The sequence below is a fragment of the Choloepus didactylus genome, chromosome 10 (genome assembly GCF_015220235.1).
Source record: "Choloepus didactylus isolate mChoDid1 chromosome 10, mChoDid1.pri, whole genome shotgun sequence".
NCBI lineage: Eukaryota > Metazoa > Chordata > Mammalia > Pilosa > Megalonychidae > Choloepus > Choloepus didactylus.
This window is the reverse complement of record NC_051316.1, coordinates 89,048,325-89,071,661: the sequence shown is the minus strand read 5'-3', so window position 1 is coordinate 89,071,661 and position 23,337 is coordinate 89,048,325. Positions and strand designations below refer to the sequence as shown.

The 23,337-nt window shown below is 41.2% G+C and overlaps 2 protein-coding genes across 3 annotated transcripts in view; one reads left to right on the top strand and one right to left on the bottom strand.

Annotated features, from left to right (window-relative positions):
* TTF1 (transcription termination factor 1) overlaps positions 1-10,776 on the bottom strand; it is a 36,017-nt gene extending 25,241 nt beyond the window's left edge. Inside the window, exons 1-5 of one of the 2 annotated variants that reach the window (XM_037798059.1) lie at positions 10,747-10,776; positions 4,328-5,391; positions 2,541-2,767; positions 1,167-1,352; positions 280-358 (exon numbers count right to left, since the gene is read on the bottom strand). In XM_037798059.1, the coding sequence (XP_037653987.1) occupies positions 280-358; positions 1,167-1,352; positions 2,541-2,767; positions 4,328-5,373 (1,538 nt within the window). In that variant the 5' untranslated portion in view covers positions 5,374-5,391; positions 10,747-10,776. Of the gene's footprint in view, positions 1-279; positions 359-1,166; positions 1,353-2,540; positions 2,768-4,327; positions 5,392-8,026; positions 8,122-10,746 lie in introns of those variants that run through there. The other variant, XM_037798060.1, reaches the window with a different exon arrangement.
* Positions 10,777-13,340: 2,564 nt separating this feature from the next.
* CFAP77 (cilia and flagella associated protein 77) overlaps positions 13,341-23,337 on the top strand; it is a 159,951-nt gene continuing 149,954 nt past the window's right edge. Inside the window, exon 1 of the mRNA XM_037797451.1 lies at positions 13,341-13,624. Coding sequence (XP_037653379.1) covers positions 13,433-13,624 — 192 coding nt within the window. The 5' untranslated portion in view covers positions 13,341-13,432. The remainder of the gene's footprint in view (positions 13,625-23,337) is intronic.

Below are 23,337 nucleotides of genomic sequence, written 5' to 3'. Positions count from 1 at the left end.
GACTGTAAGAAAGGCAGAGAATTTTAAGTGCTGAAACAAGAGTATAAAGGAAAAGCTGGAGATTTAAAAAAAAGAAGATCACAAAAGGTTTCTTAAAGTGGGGAAAATTGAAATGGGCTTTAAATTTATATGCTTGACAAACAATATACATTCTGGTTCCACACACCAAAAATACTTCATAAGTTTTACTTCAACTTTATTACTGTGGATGTTTTGATTTATAGTATCATCAAAGAGTAAAGAATTGTTCTGCCTCAAGCTTTTAGACCTTTGTCTTACCTGCCTTTGTAATTATTAATATCAAACATCTTCTTTGCTCTATAGTATACTAGTTTCCAGGGCCGAGCAATGCCCTTACCTAAAGTCAGAAAGAAAGGCAATCAGAGTGGCACACATTTTCAAAAAGGGGGAACATTTCAGAGCATGGTACAAATGGAGTCACAATTACAAAAATAACCCAGAAGAGGATTTTAATAACACTAAGTGTCCTAAACCCTGCATTAAGTTCAGGATTTTGTAATTTTTTTTACATAGTTGTCTTGGGGAGTAGATGTACGAAATACCAGTTTCCTTGGACATCCTTCAAGACGCTTCCTACAGGTCTCAGATTCTGGTCTACTACATACGTGGAAAAGACCCTTATAAGGCAGAGGCATTTCTAACATAATTTGAAATAGAAGAACATCTAATAAATTATCTTTTCTAAATGGAAGAAAATGATTTTCTTTCAGTCCAATCCTACATGACCTTGTTACTTTCATCACCTCCAGAAGGAGAGCTCCAGCTATAAAGCACATGTGGCTACATTTTTAAAAAGTAGGAGACCATGACACATACAAGCATGTGTTTTGTGCAATATATGTAAAAAATAAAGAACAGAAAATAAACAAAAACCCCAAAGCATAACTATTACTAAGTTGGAAAGATGGACGTTGGTAATTTAAATTTTCATAAAATCTGTAAAAGCACTATACTTAAGAGACACGAACACATTCCAAATCCCCAAAAGTGTAAGTTTGCGATAATAAGAATACTATTAACTGTAGCAGCAGTTAATATGCATTGAATGGGCCAGACACTGTGTTAAATGCTTACAATGGGTTATATCGTTTTTTTTTAAGGTTGGATGGCGGTAGACGGTTAAACAGAGAAATTTCTAAACTTACCAATGTGCAATCTAAAGGAATATTTTCTTTTTAAGTCAGTGATTATTGATTTTTCCTCTGGATATCTGTCAGTGTACAGCAGCTTGTCTGCATTCTCAATTCCTGTCAGGGATAGAAATTCTTCCACGTTTTTTTCCAACTGTTTATTCTCTTTTGCAGAAAACTTGCCAAATTTAATAGCGACACCTAGGATTTGGGGGGCATGGGGGCAGATGTGGGCAGGGAAAGCATGCATTGTCAGTAATGAATAGAACTCTCGGTCTTTAATAAGCAATTACAACACCACACACCATTAGTTCCTCCCTGCCAGAGAGCAGCTCCTGCTCATTTGCCTGAAGTTCGCTTTGCTGGTCCCCTATTTATGGAACTCAGCTTTTCCTTCAAATTTAGTCCAAGCCACACCTCTTCTCCCAAATCTTACCTGGTCATCTTATTTCAAAGTGATCTTTCCTTCTTTATCAATACATATATTCATTAAAAATTCAAACAGTATTGAAATGAAAGTTTAAAATAAGTCCCTTCCTAACTCCCTTCTGCCATCCTCCTCCCCCATGGTAGTGCTGTGATTAAGTTCACATGTATACTTACAAATATTTTCTATGTCTATACATATGAGGATGGTAAATGTCATTGTACTTTATAATTCAAAGCATTTTCAAGTTTCATTATGTGTTGACTGTGTTATACAGCATTTTTACTTGGTCACAGGTTTATTTTTTAATACCTTTTATAAAAATACACATTTATAACAATGTCAACAAGTATAGAACAAAGTGGGCTCGTTCTATAGATACTCTTCTATAGAAGAGTATATGCTTTTTTTTTTTTGCTTAATTTATCTATTTTTCTAAATGAATCTTTCCAACCTCATTATTGATTCCCAAAGACTAAAGGACCCTCTTTTTACTTTTTTCAATGCCCAGCGGTATTGCGTCTAACAGCAGATACTCAGTAAATACAGTTCATTGTTATCACACAGCCTTACATTTGTAGTTTACTCTTAAATATAGTGAACTTCCTAGGAGATACCTGTAACAGTGAAATAAAGGAGACCAAGGTGGGTCCTGCTTGAGACTATGCCCATATAACCAGTTCACCCCCAAAATTACTATCTTGGGGGATAGAACACTACACCTCATCAAACTTCATCCTTGCCTCCCCTGTCAGAAGTTAGGCAAAGAAGAGGACACCCAGTACACATAAATATTGCTAACTGTACAGCTCTGACAAAAATCATGGTAGAAGACAAAGCTGAAAGTCACTAAAGGATGTTTCTTTATGAATCTATAAATTTGAGCCATTCACAAAAGAAAGTCAAGTGTTAGTTATGCATATATGGAAAAGTCAACAAATATTAACGTTCTACACGCGCACCTTGTGCTTTAAATTCTTTAAACCGTCCTAAGTCATCCCGATACATTCGCTTAATTGTAGTGGCAGCTCTTTCCTTTATATCAGGAATAAATTCTTGAAGCTGCTTTATGGCAGAATCCAAATCTACATCTGAGTCATCTGAATCTCCTGAATCTTCAGATAAATATTTTGTTTCAGAATCTTTAGCTGATTCCAAATTGCCTTCTTCTTCATTTGCAGATTCTAATCTAAGGAAACAATTGGGTTTGGTTAACATTAATCTATCATTTGCCCTAATATCCTTTAAAACGTTTTCTTAAAATGACTCTCATCTAGACTGTTACAGAGTAGCAGAGCTAAAAGAAATCTGGAGTTGATTCATCAGTCCATGATTTTCAACCCCTTTCATGGAACTTTACTTAGATATACCTCAAAGGCTGGCTAGAGTGTAAATGTGAGGCCCTACGCCCTAGTACCCCAGTTATTATTTCTTAGTTAAAGCTAAACTATACCTAGTTTTAAAATATCAAATAGTTCTACAATGAAAAACAGCAGTTCAGCCCCATCTCTTGCTAATCTCCAGAGCCAATGAAGTTCAATTTTTAAGATTTCCTTCTTGGTTTTACCTTTGAATTTCTAAATAATTTGCTCATGTAACTATTTCTCAATTTTTGTTTTGTTTCCTAATAAGATAAGCCCTCTTCTATCTCCACTTTCCCCCGACCCTCCCAATGTAGTGAAGTTTTAGATATCATGATTAATAACTGATTAAATGAATATTCAGAGATCACATTACTAAGGCTATGCCACTATTATTCTTGGTAGAGCCATGTAGGACACTATGGTTACAGTTGTTTCATCTAATTTATATATTTCCTTTTTGGTTACAGTTGTTTTTGCTACAGTTAATAATAACCTCATTTTTTCCTTTGCTTAGTTTTCTATGTACCTATCACTAATTCATTCCTAAACTCTCTGCCAGATGTCAAAATCTCCTCTCAGTATGTTCAAACATATAGTTAGCCTCTCAGACTGGAAACCGAAAAAACTATGCGCAGCTGTCTAAGAAAAGGGTCAAAGCTTTCAGAGAGCCCATAACCCAACAAAAGTTAAGAACCATGATCCTAGAATATTCCTGCTTCATGATCAGTGGTCTGAAAAATGTCCCTGATAAGACAGCACAGAGGATGATGTGAGTGGGCCACAACACTATCAACATAAGTGGAAGTGGGGCCCTCTCCTACTGACTCTTATGTGAAACTATTTCAAGCCAGGACAACCTAACACATGTAAGAAAGTCATTGGGTAAAAATGGGAAGTTTTTCCTGAGTCCCAGGAATTATGGGATAAAGCGGTTTAAAAAGTCCCTGTGTTCATTCATCAAACAGTACTTAGATAATCATATAAATAACAATACCTAAATTTCTTATACTAGTGAAAATTCTAATTCAAGCTTTTTTGCTGCTCTGTAACATTCTAAATGGTATATATCTAATCCTTTCTTCTATCTATATGCATATGGACAAAGGCAATTTTGGGTTAAAAATGTCTTTTAAACTTACTCATGGAACTTCAGGGCTGCAATAGTACTTTGTATATCTAATTTAACTGCTTTATTTTATAGATGAAGAAATTAAGCTACCTACCAAGTTTACTCATTAATGCGTTAAATGTGTACATTATTGTGTACACTGGATATTTTCTTTATGATTTCTGCCATTTAATAGGTATGTGCTAGAAAAAGTGGCTAAGGATAGACTGTATACATAAGCAGTACACCATCTGAAGGCATAACATTCCAACGTTACCTCTGTGCCTTTTCCTCACAATTCTCTTCCGAAGAGAATTGGGTTTTCTTCTTTTTGATCCTGGGTTTCACACCTTGTTCAATCAAGGTGTCATTTCTTTCCAGTGAATCAAAGAGTATGTTCTCAGAGCTCTTATTGAGCACTGAAAAATCATCAAGAGAAGCTACAGTACTTTCAACAGAAGACCTTTGCTTCTTTTTTTTAGACTTTTTCTTTGTACTGCCAGATTCCTTGATCTCTCTAAGTGCATCTCTGTCTTCTACAGTACTAATCTCACCGATGACTTGTGTTCTTTCAGAGTACACATTCTCAAGAATCTCAGGCACGGCCAATGCCTCATATTCCTGGTTATGTGCAAGTTTTTTCTTTTTTTTCTTAGACTTGTTTTTATCAGCAGATACTGGTAGGTCTGTAATTTCATCTTCTAGGCCCACAGAGAGCAGGGATTCCGGCCCATGTAATTCCAACTGGGGCAAGGCAATGCTCTCACATGGGTTTTCCTGGACATCACAGGATGCTTCTTCCCTCTTCCTTTTTTTTTTCTTTTTTCTCCTAACTTTATCATGCAGTTCTTCTGACTCATTTTTAAAGGACTTAGTTACTGAATGCAATTCATCTGCTTCAGGCATTTTTGCTGACTCTTGTTCCTTGCTCATATCAACATAAACAATATCGATGTCCTTTTCCAAATTCTTCTTTGGCATGTTTTCAATGTTTTCTTTATCCACAAGGACATACGTAACACCTGTTTCCTCATCTACCTCCAAAGCACTGTTTCTTCTCTTTTTATTTTTTTTGGATGTGGAACTGGCCTTTTCAGTTTCATCACAGATTTCTGATTTCTTCAAGGGAGAAGAAATAAGTTCCTGGAAATTTTTTCTCTTTTTTTTCCTCTTAGTTATTTGAGACTGTTCATTTGCCAGAGAGGAGTCTCTGAAGCCTTCACTGGAACACTTCTGATATCTCTCCTTATCAACAGAATACTTTTTCTTTTTCTTGTTAAAAACTGGAGTGTGGATTTCAAATCTGCTAGCTTCGCCTTCCATTTTACTCCTATAGGGATACTGGAAAACAAAGGTGTTTATGTTTGCAAAGTAATTTAAATGTTTGCTTTCGGGGAAAAAAAATCACAGAAAAATAAAATTGTATGACAAATGGTAAGACTGGAGTCATGATTAGATGGAAAGGTATTATAAACGTACTGCAGGATCACTGTAATTCACTTTGGTCCTATTTTCCTAATGAAATAGACAAAAAATAGTAACGACAGTGCCTGGCACTATCAGGCCCTTGTCCACTTCACCTTATCAGCCTTATCTTTACAACTCAGTGTTCCAGCCACATGGGCCTTTTTTTGGCTTTGGTTCCTCAAACATGCCAAGACCCTTTCCTTGGGCTCAAGGTCTTAGTGTGCATGGTGTGCTATTCCTAGAGCACTCTCCACTGCCTCTCCACTCTCCCTGCCTCTTGCCTACCTACATCCTTCAGAGCTTGCCTAACATATCACTTCTTCAAGAAAGCTTTCCCTGACCCTTTGGGCTTGGCTAGTTCCCAAATCATATACTTTCATAGCAAACTGTACTTCTTTTTTGTAGCACTGTTTCAACTGTAATGAAAATAAAACAAGATAAAACAACAAAAAACCCCACAACAAACAATTATGCAATTAGTTGTTTCGTATCTGTCTCCCTTGCTAAAAAGTAAACTCCAAGAGAGAAGACGACTTCCTTCCTTGTTCCCCTCTGTGTTTCTACCACCTAGATAGAAGTCATGTCCAGGACACTATTAGAGTGCAGGCCCAAGCAATGGGCTTCACAATGGGTGTGTCAAGTATTCACCGACCCTGAAACCAGAAGATTGCCCCTTTGAGAAACAGGTGGGAGGGGCCTTGTTAGTGTCTATTGGAATCAAAATTCTTCAATACGTTAGATAAAGTTTTAACAAAGAATGATGGTTAAAAACATAATTTTGCAAAAATGTCTTTTTCTTGCTCTATACTGCTTTTGGGTTTCAAATTTTTAGATTTATCTTTGATTAGGTAATACATTTATGTGGTTCAAAAATCAAAAAATCTATTTTCCTCTCTCTGCATCAGTGGTCATTCAAGTCTAAATACTAATTACAAATTCTATAGAAGGCACCTAATTTATTCTGGTTATAAAACAGCAGTGAAAAGAACTGTGTTGCTGGAAGGGAGATTTGAAGGAACATTTGAACTTATATCTATAAACCAAGTCCCCCACAGCCCTGGGTTCTTGCCTTCAATGGAGGAACTTAGAGAAGCTTTGGTTGAGGCCATCCTCCCTGATGTTCCTTCACATACCAAGAACCCCTGCTCACCCCAATCATCCAGCTGGGAACTATCACCCAGGGATTCACAGAACCTTTCCATGACCTCTTTGTGGTGTCAGCTATAAGAAGAATGAGTGCTCCTTATTCAGAAGGGCCTGGGATCTTTCCTGTGAACTGGAAGTCAAATGCTTGGCCTCTGTAGTTAGTTTAAATTCCTTTAACTAGTTGGACCTTGGGCAAGTTACTGACCTTGAGTTACTACTTGTCTCTATTTCACAGCACTGTTGAGCTTAATGAGGTTATGCAGTAAAGCAACCAGAATAGAACATGATACAATACACAGGTCAATAAATGGGTAGCTGCTGATGCTGCTATCACCACCACCACCATCATCATCAGTAGAGCACAAATGCCACCCCTACTTCTGGTACTGGGCCATACTGCCTCTTTCATCCAGCCTCCAGACTTACTAGCTATCAGTCCCCATATGCCCCTTCTACCTTCTTGATCATTCCAATTATTCTTTGCTAAACCTTTCCTTGCTGACTGGTTTATGCTCAATTGCTGCCTCATTGCTGGATCTGTTCATAGCATTCCAAGTGGCTGAATAAAAAGGGAGATCATATTCTCATTATTTTCTGATAGTCTCTCTGATCATGCCTGGCATTCTTCTGGGCTTTCTCCTTGTTGTTAAAATGTTTCCAGGAAATAGGTTACAAAATTTTAATCCTGTTTCAGGACACTAAGTAGCTCTTTAGGGTGTGGTGAAGAAATGTGGCTAGTTCTAGATCCCAAACTTCAGTGTTCACCAAAATCAACTGGAGGGCTTATTTAAGATTGCTGGGGCCCACTTTCAGAGTTTCTTTTTCAGTAGTTATGAGGTGGGATCTGAGAATTTATACTTCTAGTAAGTTCACAGGAGATGCTGAAGTTTCTCCTCCTGGGAACATACTTTGAGAACCACTGCTCTAGACCAGGGTTCAGCAAACCTTTTCTGTAAAGGGCCAAAAAGTAAAAAAAAGGATTTTCTGGGTCATACAGTTTCTGTCACAACTACTCAGCTCTGATGTTATAGCACCAAAGCAGGCAAGCTAATGAGCATGGCTGTGTTCCAATAAAACTTCATTTGCAAAAACAGGCAGTATGCCATAATTTGATGACCCCTGCTCTAAATCAAAGATTCTCTTTGAGACTGAGGACCTTCCAAGAATCTGAAGAAAACAATGGACTCTAACTCCATGTGTTCTCACACATAAGCATACATATCCAGTTTTGAGGGGTTCATGATCTCTGAGGTTCCTGCCTGTTCTAAAGCTGTTTCTCTCATTTTTCATTTGGATTAAAGTATTTCTCCAAGAGTTGGCAGGAGGCAAATTTAATGATTGGTTTAGAAAAGGGGAATCCTACCTTTTAGTTGTTTTTGTCTGGATGTAGCTTCTAGGTTGGCTGGTTGGGGGGTCTTATTCAATTCAATTTGTGCAAGTTTCAAATGCTACTCCTGCAAACTAGAGAAGCAATTGGATCTTTTTTTTAAAATGGTCATCTCATTTTTATTGACTGTTGTCCACTGGGATGATCCATCCAATACTCTGACCTTCTTATCTCCAGTATCCTTCTCTTTCACTCCAATTCTGACACCCACTTCTTATTCTTACTCCCTAACTCTTAATTGAGACAATTCATCCCTGAAAAATTTCTCCTATCCCCTCAGCTTGCATTATGTAGCTAACTCATTCATCTTCATCACTGATACCAGCACCTTCCAGCCCATCCATCCTTTTCCTTTCTTATTCTCCATCAGTTCCCTGCTGTGTTTTCTTCCTTCCTGAATCTTCTTAGATTCCATGGTTCATCACTTTAGCCACTCTTGTCAACATTATAAATGCTTGCTTCCTTGTCCTTTCAATGCACAACCAGTAAAGCTTCAATCCTGGCTGAATCCAAGAACTGAGTCCATAAAAATGGGGACTTTGTCTGTCTTACTCACTACTGTAGCTGCAGCATTTAGCACATTGTCTGGTTCACGGGAGCTCAATAAATGCTTTTCAAATAAATTTATGTATTGTCTTTGCCTGCTCTGAGCTGCTAGGAACAGCTGGAGGAAAAAAAAAAAAAAAAACCCTGACAACCAGGCAGATGGACACCACTATAAACACAAGGTTCTCAACTACAGCTGCGATCTGAATGCTGCCCAGCAATCAAACTATGTCTCCCTAGATCTATGCTGTCCAGTATAGCAGTCACTAGCCACATATGGCTATTGAGCACTTGTAATGTAGCCAGTTCAATTTAAGATGTGCTCTAAGTGTAAAATACATGGTTGGTTTTGAAGACATAGAACAAAGAAGGTAAAATATTTCATCAAAACTTTTTGTATAATGTCATCAAGTTGAAATAGTAGTTTGGATTCAGGTTAAATAAAATATATTACTAATTCCACCTATTCCTTTTTGTTTTTTTAATGTGGCTCCTAGTAAATTTTAAATTACATAGGTGGCTGGCATTCTATTTCTTTGGACAGCACTACTTCAAACAGCTCACTCTCCCACTCTTCTTGAAATAATTATTTCAAACCTCTTTCACCCTCAACACTCTTCTAAACTCCACCCTTCCCTCTCTCTTGCAGCAGATGAATTTACTTACTACCTATACTCTCACACATTAAACAAGAGATATGTCAACCTCCAAATCCATCACACCCGAATGCATCTGCCCCGTCCTCTTTCCCACTTGCTGCAACAAAGGAAGGGTCCCTTCTCTGGTCAGAGGTCATTTCCTCCATGTGTGTGCTGGATCTCAACCTCTTCCTGCCTTCTCGGAGAGATCATGATCCATCAGGTACCCCACTTCTCTTCTGGATCTTTAGCCTCTTCCCTCTGCACTGGCTCTCTTCTATCAACTCTTCAACAATCTTTAGTCTTTTCTAACTTTAAAAGAAGAAAAAGATGCATCCACCTACTGACTATAAAGTCTCACCCAGCTATTCTTTTTCCTTCTCTTAACAGCAAACTTTCTTGAGAGAAATTGCTCTTTCCATTTCCTCACCTTCCATCTTAACCCACTTCCTTAAAGCTTCCATCCCAACAGTCCACTGACACTGCTGCAGAAAGACTGCCTGTGATCTTCAAGCCACTGTCTATTCAACAGACAGTTTTCAGGCCCTTTCAGGACCTTTTAATAACAATGAGCAGAACAGATGATTCTTTTTAAATGTTCTTTTACCTTCCAACAGTTTCCTTCTTTTAAATATCTCTCAAATGCCTTTTTTCTATCTCTGGTCTCTTAAACTCTTAAATATACAAATCAGATAATCACTCTCTGCTAAAAACATTTTAGGATTTCCCTGTTACTCATAAGATAAAGCCCAAAATCTTTACAGACCTACAAGGCCCTTCATGATCTAGTCTGGTCGGTGCCCACCTCTGGGTTTCAGACATTCTGCTTTCTTTCAATTTCTAGAATACACTATGATCTTTTTCATCTCAGGGACTTTGCAAAAGCAATTCATTCTGCCAGGAATATTCTTCCTCCATTTACCTTCTTGCACTTTAACTGATGTATGTTTTGAAAAATATCTCCTCAAGAAGGACTCCTTTAACTCCTTAACTTGGGTTACATTTCCGTGTTATAGAGTTTCCCTACAATCTAGCTGCTTCTCTTGTTGCACTTATGACGTGATTGGCCTCCTTGTCCCTCAATGTATCCTCAGAGACTAGTCTAGTGCTCAGTAAACACAGGACGAATGGATATACGTAAATTTATCCTCACTTATTTGGATCCACTTCCCGCCCTTCAGGACACGTGCCTAAGTCCGGTCCCGGATTCCCTAACAACCTTTGGGGTGCGACAGAGACATTGTTCTGCTCTGGGGTAGGCATTTGGTCTCGAGAAGGGAGGAACTAACGAGATGTCAGATTCTCAATCATCTTACTCCCAAAGACCGAAGCCTCGGTTCCTACGTGATAAGGCCTGAAGCAGCAGCTAAAGAAACAGAGGCGCCAATTCCAACGCTGGAAATCTCTGGCCAAAGGCGGGTCTTCCAGAATATGAAGACAACTACTCGTCGTTCGATTTATATATGCGATTTTCTTTTTAAAGAAAGAAAAAATAAAACGCTTCCAACCTACCCTCCGCAGCCGCCGCCATCTTTCTTCAAAACCGGAAGAACTGCTGTTGTGGAGGCGGGAGTAGTCACACTTCGCTTCCCGCTGCCGTAGCGTCACGCTGCCATAGCAACACGGCTGCGCCCGGGACTATCACCAGACCCATGCGTAATTGTTTTCCCGTTTTGTTCCTTGGGGTTTGCGGGGAGATTGGGATGGAGCGTGTACCTAAAACGAAGAAAGTAGAACAGAATTCTTCCTTTTCCTTAGTAATTCATGCATGTCTTCAATTTATTCAGTAAGTTGTTGCTGAGTTTCTTTTAAGGTCCAGGAGTGAACAAGATGGTGAGATCCCTAACCTGAGAAGACAGTTAACACATCAACCAAGATAATTTCAGATTATCCTATCAGGAAAATAAAATGGAATAATATGATAGATAGTACATGACTGGGGACAGTGGTGCTACTTTAGATGGAAGAGAAGGCTCTTTGGGGACTGACATGTGAGCTGAGTTGTAAATGAAAATGGGACAGGCAAGCAAAAATCTGGGGGACAGAGTGTTCCAGGCCTAAAGCAAATGTACAGGCCCTGAATTTGGTTGCTGGAGGAACTGAAAGAAGGCCAGAGCAGCTGTGGCACAATAAATGAAAGCAAAAATGGTATGAGAGGAAGCCAGAGGTAGGCAGGGACTAGAATGTGCAGAATAAGCACATTAAGCTTAGATTAAGTCTCAAAAGTTTTGAGCTACAAGGAGCCTTGGGGATCTATTCCAATCTTCCCATTTCTCCTGCTTCCTGAAGAAAATTTTAGCCTATGTTTAAAAGTGAAAGCTTTAACTGGGCCATCAAGTCAAAGCCATTATATATTCCACTCAAACTTTTAGCCTTTTTGCATAGGGAAAATAACCACATAGGGAAAAAGAAAAGGGGATCATTCTGTTTATTATGAGTTTTCTCATTTACTCTTATAGCAACCCTCCATTGTAGGTATTTTTATTATGTATTGTTGTCCCCACTTGTGGATAAGAAAACTGGGGCTTATAATAACTTGTTCAAGTTGACTTATACGGTCCAGCCAGGATTCAAACCTTTGTGCTTTCCACTGATCCACTATCTTGCCCCTTGCTGCACTACCCTGGCTTTCTCTGTGTGAGCTGCTAGGCAGCTCTGAATAAAAAGTGCACAACTTGTACTTCTATGGAACCAGTAAGTGAAGCAGGCTGGAGAAGCCATGGGCACACACATGAGCATACACTGTCACCACATGAGGGCTGCTCCATGCCTTGGATGAGCAGTTGGAAGTCTGTCTAGTCTGCCCTGTAAATAGACTGTCATTGATATATAAGCCTTTAAAGCCCAGGTCTGGTGCCAGTGTAACTTTCTCTGTGTTGAATCCACTAACCCAGAGACTTGTGTAAGGGAATATTGCATGTTTAATGAAGATGACAATGATGGATGACGAATGAACACACTAAAGGCTGGAACTAGAGATAGAGATCATCTGCCCTAATGGTTCCAAAAATTCTGTGCCAGTCACCTGGGAAAGTTTTTTTAAAATACAGATTCCCAACTTTGCATAAGGGCTGCATTTCAGACACTTATTATATCACCTTAAAATCTTTGGACTTTACAATATTGTAGTTATGTACAAGAATGTCCTTGTTCTTGGCAGATACATGCTGAAGTATTAGGGTCAAATATGACATTATTTGCAGTTATTTTCAAATGATTCAGTAATTTTTGTGTGTGGGGTCATTCTGAGAGAGAAAGTAAATATGGCAAGTATTAAGGACTGGTGAATCTAGGTGACATTAATATGGGATTTCATTGTACTCTTCTTTCAACTTTTCTGTCGGTTTGAACTTTTTCAAAATAAAATGTTTGGGGGACGGGAAAGAGGATTTAAACAACAACAAATAAAATGCGTTTCCAGATATTCTGATTCAGTGAATCTGGGGTGTGTCCTGTGAATCTGTATTTTTCAATTCATCCTCATTTTGTTGTACAAAGTTGGGTACCATTGATCTAATTCAACTCTAGACTTCTCTCCTCACCCATTTCATGGAAGAAAAGCTGAGGATCTGAGAGGATGACTAGTTCAAGTTTGCCCTGGAAGGCAATCTTCTATTTTATCATGGAAAATTTAGCCCATAATCTGACGGGTGTTGAGGGAGGTGAGGAGGAGCAAAGGTTGGGGGTGGGGAGCGGGCAATGAGTAGGGTGGATGTGGGGAGAATAACTTTTACTTGGAAGTCAAGTGTAAATAGCCCTGCATAGGCAGCCCGTAGCTTTAACACAACCCGTGTCTAAGAAAGCTCTAAACAGGCCCACATTGGCGGCCAGCAGTAAAGTCAAGAAAGAAAACGTCCGGCACAGCCTGAGCGCCGTTGGCGTCCCGTTGTCACGGAGATGGACCGTTCCATTCGTCCTCAAGGAGTAGTTTTGAATTTCTCTCCTCTCCTAATTTGCAGCGTGGCGCCCAAAAGGCACTCTGAGGAGCCGATGGGGTTTACACAGAGCTTACATAGAGCTTTCCCGCTCCTTTCATCGAGGAGGCGGCACGGGGTGGGCTCGCCCCGCTTCGGAGGGTCCCCGGCCCTGAGATCCGGGTGGAGCGGTCCGGGGAGTGTGGTGAGCACCTCGGAGCTCTGCGCTGGGCCCGACGCCGGGAGGCGCCACCCAACCCGCCGACTCCCCGGCTTTGCCCAGGATGCCAGAGGCCACGACCTCCTGCCAGGACCTGAAGCGATGGAAGAAGCAGCAGCCAGTGCGCCGCACGGTCAGTCAGATTTGCCCGCCCCCGCGGCGGCCCCTGACCGTGGTCGACATCCGGCCTGGCATGGAGAACGAGAGGCTGGGGGTCGTGCGGGATTCCATGTTTCAGAACCCGCTCATCGTCAAGGTGAGCTGACCAGATGCCCACCACCCCTTCGCTCTCGCCCCCTCGCTTCCATCCGCCGTGGACCTGGGCCACTCAGCTTTAGGGACTCCAGCTCTGATCCCGACAGGCCTGGACTCCCGGGCGGCCCCAGGCAAGTCGCATCACTGAGCTCTGGTTTCCTCATCCTCAAAGTGGGGTGGATGGTAATTGCTCCCATTAAAGGGGGTGATTCGGAACAACGAATAGGGTGATCCCTGCGGAAACGCTTACACAGCGCCTGACACATGGCAAGCCCACCCTATTGGGTGCTGCTTTTCCCCCTGGAGCTGGCCGGTGAGCCCGCAGGGTGGTCGCACACGCCCAGTCTCTGTCCTTCGCAGTGCAGGCCTCGGCTTCATTTTCCCTGGCACGCTGCTGCAGGTGTTCCTGTGTCTCCCCTGACAACATTACCTCACCAGTTAACATCCTCCCAAACTTACTTTTACTTATTCAGAATCACAATTCCAGGAGAAAAAAACGTGAAGTGCTGCACTAGGAGGCCCCGCAGGAGCAAGGGAGCTACGGTTTCTAACTAGATCATCTTCTTCTTATATTGCACATTCCCTCACTCTAGTTTCACGATTACCTGCCTGGTGATCTCCGAACACTCGGATGGACCGTGCACACAGGGCACAAATCAAATATGGCACTGCCACGCCTTCTGGGGCCACAGTACAAGTGAAGTTGTGTGTTGGCGGGGTTGTTAGGGAGCGAGACATAGAGCAAATTTATCTTGTGCCACTGGAGGGCAGTATGCTTTTAAAAATGCATGTAGTTTCCTCAGATGCCGGAGGTGGAAGGCGCAGTGGTTAACCATTGGTAACCAACAATTATTTATCTGAGTGTCAGGCTCTGATTAGCTCCAAGAGGGTTTTGTTGGTTGTTGTTTGTGTTTTTTTTTTTTGGGGGGGGGTGTTGGTAATGGTGGTGGTGGTGGTGGTGGTGGAACAGAGAATTTGGGTTTTAACTTTATACTGTAATCAGCTGAGTTAATAACCTCCTACTAAAACACTGTGGCTTTCCTCTTCCCTTCCTTGCAGTGCCTTCTATCGAATATGCACTCTTTCTTAGGCCTCCCAAAGTGAAAAAGGTCCTTCACTTATTTCTAGCTGAGAAGAGCCACTCTCAGCAGACAGCTGGAGCAGATGCAGTTCCCCATTATAAGATCAAAGGGGAGAATCAAATCCACTGCTTCTGATTATTATTGTGGTACTCAAGTAGCTGCTAGTGGGCCAACTCCTTCCTACTTAAATATCAAATGAAGGATGTGACGTGGAGATATTTTCCATAGCGAATGAGTCGTATGTGATGCTTACCCTGAACCGCATATGAACACCCCCACACCTCCTAACCCCTGTTTTTTTTTTTGGCCTCTGGATGGCACTAGCTAAACATCTTCCAGGAAAAATTCAATTCCTAAAACTGAGCTTAGGGTTGGAAATGTACAGGGGGTGAGAGACCCATGGCTGAGGTTCTGTCTTCAGGGTCAGGGATCCCAAGCAGGACGTCCCTGGTCTGTGGTGACTGCACCCGGGCTGCAGGCTGTGCATTCCGGTGCTCTCTCACAATTGAAAACGGGATGTGCGTCTCCTATGGAGGGCAGCCAGGGGGCAGCCTTTCCCTTTAAATTTTTGATGGTTCTTAACCAGTGGTAAGGTCCCTCACGTAGCAGTTAAGAATGTGTCCACCTTTTGCTATTTACCACTCCTGTAAGATTTTCTAACCTTGCTACTAAAACTAGACCTAGATAAAAGTTTGACAAGAATTCGAGAGCTGAAAGGAAACTTGACAGTCATTTTTCCAACCCCCTTTTTAAAAACGAGGAAACTGAAGCTCTCTCTGGTGTGTGTTTTGCAGAATCTGGGTTAGAAGCTACGTTCACCAATTCCTAAACTAGGATCATTTGTATCACTCCAAACAGCCTCTTATACTTTAAAGAAAATTTAAACTATGAAAAATTTTGGGGTTTTTAGCTTTAAAGGAAAGGAGAAAATTGAAAGTATTCATGCTTGTGAAACGCCTTTAAAATAATATTTTTTAGGTGTTACTGAAATTTTTCTTGAGGCCTGGCTTGCGGGGTTCCTCACCATGGCTGTTTGGCCAGGGCACTTTCAGACCTGGTTTTACTTTGTGCTTTCTCATTCTGAGTGACAGAAGTCAGGGCTGCCCTCTGCCTTGGGTGTCTTTATGAGAATTATTGGAACTGAAGTATATCGTTGTTTCATCTGTATAAATCTGAACCTGAAGCTGTGTGTCTATACTGGAAGAACATAAAACCATAGAAATAGTCATTTGTTCCACAATATTGGGGGGTTGTTGCCTGGATTGTTTTCTCTAGTGAATAGGATCAGTGTTTGTTTGTTTTTTTTCCAGTTAAAATGCAAAAACACTGACTGAACAAACCCAACACTGCTATTTCCCACCCATGGAATTTAACAGGACCTGTACACATCAGTTATTCAAGAAGATGTCTGCAAGATGCCACAGTAACCAAGTGAAAAACTCAGGCAACCAAGCAGGTGTTTTATCTCCAAATGCTCAACAAACATTTTCCTCATTTAAAACCAAACCGATTGGTTATTTAATGGGAGTGATTGAATCGACTTGATGTTTCATGTAGCCACAAAAAGCTATGGATGGTTATATTAATGTTTTTCATTAGAAAGGGCTTCTGTGCTACTTTATATAGTGATGCGCAGTTAGCCAGTTTTCCTTCAAATGTGACTCTCTGGGAAGAATAAAATTAAATAGAGAAAAAAACCAAGCTTCTCCCTGCTTGGATTCTCCCTCCCCAGAATTCTGTGACTCCACATAGAATCCTGCTACAATAGCGTTCAAGGCTCCTTCACAGAACCTGTCAGGGGTTCACCCTTCCTGCTGTCGGGACTCAGCTGATATCCTGTCAATACAATTATAGGGAGAGACTGCTTGGTTTGCTCCGCTGTCAGCCTTGAATCTTCTGTTGCCCCGGAAAGACAGGCATTGTACAGGGGTGGAATTTATTGAATTGAGTGCCCTTAGAAAGTGCAAATGATCATGGTGCCTGATTTTTTCATAATTTATTATGGACATTGTTTTTCTTTGGAGGTTTATGTCACAAATAGGAAGTGTATGCATTTGTAAAATAGAGTCATAGTATCACAGCTTTAGGGGCTGGAAGGTAGGTTAACAGCTAGTCCCACTCGTTTTTTGAGGCTACTAAGGCTCAGAGAGAGGAAGAGATTCACCCGAGTTGGTCTCTCACATTGACCTAGGGATAGAGGTGGGATGGAACTTGGGCCTCCAGCTCCATGCTCTTTTCACAACAACACAATCAGTTAATTAATGACACTCTAGACTGGTTTCATCCTGTACAGAGAGCAGGCAAAAAATGTTCACAAATGAATCTGATCCCAATATCATTGCACTCAACATTCTTTGCAAAGTGAGTTCTACTAATTTCTTGGGATTTGTTGACAGCCAAGAAATACTTTTTGAATGTTTACCAAGTGCCTAGCCCCATCCTAAGATCTCTTGGGGGCATAGAAACAAGTGTAGAACTCAGCCCTTGTTCAGAAGGTGTTAACTATTTAGTTGGGGAGATGTGGCTTATGTATATATTGCTTAGCACAGTGCCTGCCATAAAGAAAGCTCACAGGACTAAAATATTAGCTCTTTTTGTTAAATACGGACAATCACACACACCAAACAAGTAATAAGCAATTTCATGAGTCATGCTTTCTAAGTACCAAATGAATTGCATTACCCAGAAAGGTTAAGATTTTTGAGGAAAGAGCCCTGGGCAGGACTCAGGACGGCTTTATGAAAGAAGAGATAGGGAATTAGACCTTGAAGGGTGAAGAGGCAGATTCAGATCCCGGTTGAGGAGAATGGAAAAAACCCATTCCCTGGGGCCAAATGATTCCACTCTCCTTAAATCCTAAGAATTCTTTGGTTTTCATCTCAGTTTGAGTTCTAGTTTATGAGACTCAGCATTGCTACTGGGATTATTATGAACATCATCCTAAAGAAACATTTATTTAGAGTCAGTGTGTTCAAATTGGATGCCCTAGTCAATTAGGTAATCACACCATGCCCACTTAAAGCTTAACATCTCTAATAAATATTGATGCTGCTGAACGGAAACACGTAGAGAAAGACAAATGTAAAGAAGGCAGGCAGACAAGCATATGGTTGTACAGATATCCCAGTATGGGTCAGTATTTTTATCATGTTTGACTAAAATGTCTGTTACATTCAGCTTTTTCTGCTGAAGAGACTATATGTCTGATTTTTGGAATCATTTTACATTCAATTACAATATAATAAGAGAAAATGCTGGGAAGGGATTAAAAATGAGCCGCCCATCCTAGCGGCGCCTTATCGGCTGGCCAGTGAGTAGATTTTGTGTTTCTATGGAAAGCAGTGGGTTTATCTATCTTTGCAACTCTTTCTTGTTCCTTTTTTCTTCTCATTTTTAAATCAAAGGCTTCACTTTCCTGGTACCCAGGTACACCCTTCAGCGAGTGGGAGCTGAAGCAGTGCGTTAATCTCCCCGCCCAGCGCCAAGGCCATTTCAGAAAGCCGAGTTGCTCCCTGTTTCTGGTTTTTCGTCACCTCCCCAGGGGCAGCCGCTCTGACAGAGGAGCCCGCCTTCCTCTTTGTCCCTTTGAGAAAAGGGTGCTTTGGCTTTGAAGCATTAATGAAGATAAGAACTCGGAATTTGTGTTCCTCCTATTGCACTCGAGCCACCTTCTGATTTCATGGCTCTCAGGACACTGTGCAGCTCCCTGGGAAGGCTTGTTCCTGCAGGAAGAGTTCTGAAGCTGGGGTGAACAAGCCAGAGACTGCCACTGGCACCTTCCAAAGCCTTCCAGTCTAAAGTGTTGTTCCATTGTATAATTCCTTACTTGAAAGACCGAATTGGCTCGATTTACAGCTGGCCCCTTGCAGACAAAATTTCAAAACCCTATTTTCTACTGCAGTGGTTTTCAAAGTGTCCTATGGGCTCCAGAAGCATTAGAGGTTTCATAAATGTCTGATTTGCACTGTTTTGTACAAAAATGTAATTTTAACTATTTAAAGAGTATAATAAAAAGTAAACACAATTAAATGTATTCTATACCAAATGCAAACACTGGAGACCACCAACATTAGTTAGGCTTTCAGGTTTACTAGTTTGGGGTGTTAGTTCTGCATGTGTGTTTCAACTGCTTGTAAATGTGTCACAGACTGGGAAGATTATAACCAAGCATGCGTCTTTCTGGGTTTCAGGCCAGGGTGAATCTACTCGTGTAGAACAGCGTGCTGAGCACTCTGCCATGGTCCCTGGGAACCAGGCTCCAGATACAGACCCATCTCTTGGGCTCTTGCTTTCTTCTTCCGGAAACTATGGTTGATTGGGCAAAAGCAAGCAAAGGCACAACAACTACATAGCAGTACAGCATTTTGGTTGGTTTTAGCGTATATTGTAAGTGTTGGGCGCTTCTCACTTGACTTTTGTACTTATAAACAAATGCCAGCATTTGTTAGTCATCGGTAGCAATTCAACTTAAAATAAAATTGTCCCTTGGCTCTTCTCTCAAACTCCTGAATATGTAAAAGTAAATGAGGATGTACATTAGACTGTTTAAAACGATTCCAGATTGCAGCTATTGTTGTCATATAGCCAGCAACAAAAATGTTTAGAAATAAGTTGGTTCCCCAATAAGTCAGTTTATACTAATGAGATATAAAATGAGATATCTTTTATTATCAATGAGAGAAAGGCCAGGGAAGCAGTTTAGACTGCAGGTGTTGGAGGCAGGCACATCCAAGTATGACTTCTGTCTCAGCTACTTACTTCTATGTGTCTGTAAGGTTGCTTACACATTGAGCTTCAGTTTCCTCACCATAAACGGGGGAAATGATAGCACCCGGCCCCTGAGAAAGTTGTGAGGTTTCAAAGAGGTGGCGAAAATAGTGCCCAGCCCAGGAGGGCACTCAACAAGTATTCCAAATATTTATATTCCTCAAAACAACCTCATTCATCTCATCAATTGATTTTACTTTAAGTCATGTTATACATTTGAACTTACAAAAATAAATTTATAATGCGACAAATCCACCTAAGTGCTTACTTTCCCCCTCTTTGGTTCTCTCGTTGAAAGATACTGTCACCCATCCCATCTTGTGTTTCCTGAAACTGTGTGCCCTGGAGCAGATGGGAGCATCTTGGTTGAGGGTGAAAACAATCCAGTTTCTAGCTCCCATCCCATGCTTGCTCTTGAGTGTTTTTGGGCAAATGTTTTGACCCTCAGTTTCCTTGTCTGTGAAGTGTGGTTACTAATGTCTACCTTGCCTGCTTCTCAGGGTGGAAATGAAGAACCAATTTAACCAAGACACAAGATTATATGATAGCTTATGGCATTCTGGAGTTGGACCAGAGGTTCTCAGCCAGGGTTAATTCTGTCCCTGAGAAAACATTGGCAAAGTCTGGAGACATTTTTGGTTGTCACAACTGGGGAGGGGGTGTTACTGGCATCCAGTGGATAGAAGCCAAGGCTGCTGCTGAACACCCTTCAATGCACAGGACAATCCCCCACAACAAAGACTCATCCAGCTCCAAATGTCAATAGTGGCAAAGTTGAGACCCTGAACTAGAAGACTTAAACACGTGAGAAATTCATTATTAGTTCACCCATGGTGCAAAGAGTACAAAAATGAGACAGTTTGGTTTTAATTGCCTCTCTATCCATCATTTGCTTCTGTTTCCCCTCCTCCCATGCATTTTATAGCTATTTTAAATCCCCTTTTTTGAATTAATTTATTTTCCCTCAGTGTTGTAGCTTGCATAAGTTCACCAGCCTTTGTCTGGGGCTTGTCTATCTCTAGTCTCACCCATGTTATAGTTAAAAAAAAAAAGGAAAGACACATTTCCAGCAATCCATACAGCAGTGTGGCTCAATACTTCAGTAGATACATGCATTAGCATAGGGGCTGGCTTGTTGAGTAGTCACTGATTACTGTGCAAGCTTTCCCTGGCCCACCAACTTCCAAGGGTTTGGTTTAGTTCTGTTTTTCCTCAGCATGAACTAATCTAATATTTAAAATGGAAATGGTTTGGTACACCAGAAATAAACTCAAAGTAGGCCAGATTCCCATTGCAGATCTTATGCTCTCACTGTGGCACTAAATACAGCATTTCAGGGAAGTAAATAAATGTGCTTTATAAAGAAAACAGCTGTATTTTCCACCCAATAATTTAAAGGCACATCAGGGTTCGGTCAAGAAACTGACATGGGTCAAGGAGCAGAAAGGTCAGCACAAGTAGCATACAGAATGGAGAAGAGCCCACCAAAAGGGTTGTAGAGGACAAGGAGCCAAAAAAAAGGGACATTTGATCTCTTATATGAACCAAACAATACATATTTTGGAGACCAATGAACTCAGAAGCATACAAGGTAAATTTCTTTGTGTTGATCAAAATCTTTTGAGTTTGTCCAGAAGAATGAAAGCTCTTTGATTTCAAAGTCTAGCATTAGTGAAACTCCTTACCCCTGCCCGTAGGCTTGACATTTGTAACCATTAGCATTGTGTCCTACCCACAGCTCTGTAGCAGAGAGAAAGCCTCAGTTAGCTGCAGCTCAGATGCCCCAGCCTCCCAGTAAAGACGGAATTGTTGCAGAAGACATTGCGAGAGGTGATCTTTTGCCATAACTTTTTTTTTTTTTTGAGGGAATTAGAAAATTTGCTGACAGTTTTGTTAGTCATTTTTACTTGACAATAGTGAATTTGGCCATGTTGCCAGGTCATAATATTCCTATTATGTACAATTGCATTCATGTTTTCTGTCTCCCGGATTTTTAAGAACAGACAAGCTGGCAATTTTTGGTATGTATTTGAAGTGTTAATAAACCCCTCAATCAATGAGCCAATATTTATCCAACACCTACAATGTGTACGGTACTAGTGGAAACACAAAAGGTTTAAAATTTGTTACCAAGGCGTTTATGGCTCGGTTGGGGGAGAATGGGACTGCACACCTTAAAACCAATAATAAAAGTTATTAAAGGTGGAATGATTGTTGATGAGAGGCTAGGAATGCCATATTTAGGAGTTAAGGCAGGAATGGCGTTGGAATGCTCAGTGCAGCTCGGGGAGCTTGTGGAGTTGGGCTGGGGTTGTAGAATGGGTTGGATTCTAGTCGATGGACAGGAGAGGGAGAGCACCTGGAGCGAGGTTGGCTTGAGCAAAAGCAGGGTGTCTGAAATGTGCAAGGTGTTTTCAGAAAGAGTAGACAGAACAACAGCTTGGTGATTCTGTGAGCACTGTGAGGCAAGAAACAGGAGATGCATTCATTCACTCATTGCTTTAACTAACCTACTGTGCAGCAGGCACAGCATTAGGCACCAAGGATATAGGGGTAAACCAACCTGGGTCTAGGCTTTGCCCTCAAAGAGTTTATGATCTAGTAGGCAGAAATAGGCATGAATAAAAATAACCAGCCAAGTGGTATAGATGCAGTGATAGCTGCCTGGATGGGATCCGTGCACTCAGGGCAGCTCCAGCTGGTTGAGAGGAAGCAAGGGAAGGTCTCCAGACTAGATGGCTTGAGCTGAACCCCTTTTACTTTAAATGTTAAAATTTTGTGGTGATATATATTTACATAAGCCATTTTAAGCATTTTTAAGTGTACAATTCAATGGCATCATTTATATTTACAATGTTGTGCTACCCCCACCAACACTGAGCTGAATTTTGATACAAAGATTGGTTAGTTGTGTAGGGAGCTGGCGAGTTGGGGGCAGAGGTGTATCCTCTTTGTATGGCCTGGAGCTTATATAATTTTGGGATCCCTCTTTAAGAAACAGAATACAAAATGATGAATATAAATCTAGGTTCAAGGCCTTGAAGTGGGCCCAAGCAAGTCAGGGACCCTGAAGATGAGGCTTCGTTAGATCTGTTTTTCACCGTGGGAGAAAAAGCTTTCCAGGAAAAGGAATAATGTGTTCAGCGGGAAGGAGGAGAGAAAAAAAAATCACTGAATCACCCAGACTTGAGAGTCCTCAGTTCTTCTCCAGGCTACGTGTTGTTCATTTGTTCATTCATCCATCCATCCATCCATCCATCCAGTAAGCATTGCACACTTCCCTTGGGCCAAGCACACCAGGCATTAGGACTACAATGGTGAGCTGACGGTCTACTTACTGCACATACTCCTTGGCCATAAAACTTTGGGCAAGTCCCTAAATGTCTCTAAGCCTTGATTCCAACACTCCTGAAAGTCTTCTCCCCTGAGAACCACCTGGAGCCCATTCGATCATTTGTAAAATGTTTATTTTGGGGCTTTGTGCCAGGCATTGTGCTGAGCCTTGAGGGTACCTCGACTGACAAGACAGTCTTATTCCCCTGCCTGCAGGCAGCTTACAAGGCCCTGCTGAAGACAGATGATAAACCAATTGTTCCTTACTTAGAGATCAGTACTGTGAAGGAGTCCAGGGTGCTGGTAACCCAGGGAGTCCATCCCTGAGGATGTAACGTTTAAGGCCAGTCTTATAAAATGAATAGATTTGGTCACTTAAGAAGTGCTAGGGGTAGGGTGGATGTGTGTGTTACTGTTTGGGTGGGAGGAGACTGTTTCAGGCAAAATAAGAGGTTATGTGAGAAGATCCAAGGCAAGAAGGAGGCTGAGGCTTTGGAGAAAGAGGCTGGGGTGACTGGAAGAAGCATCAGGG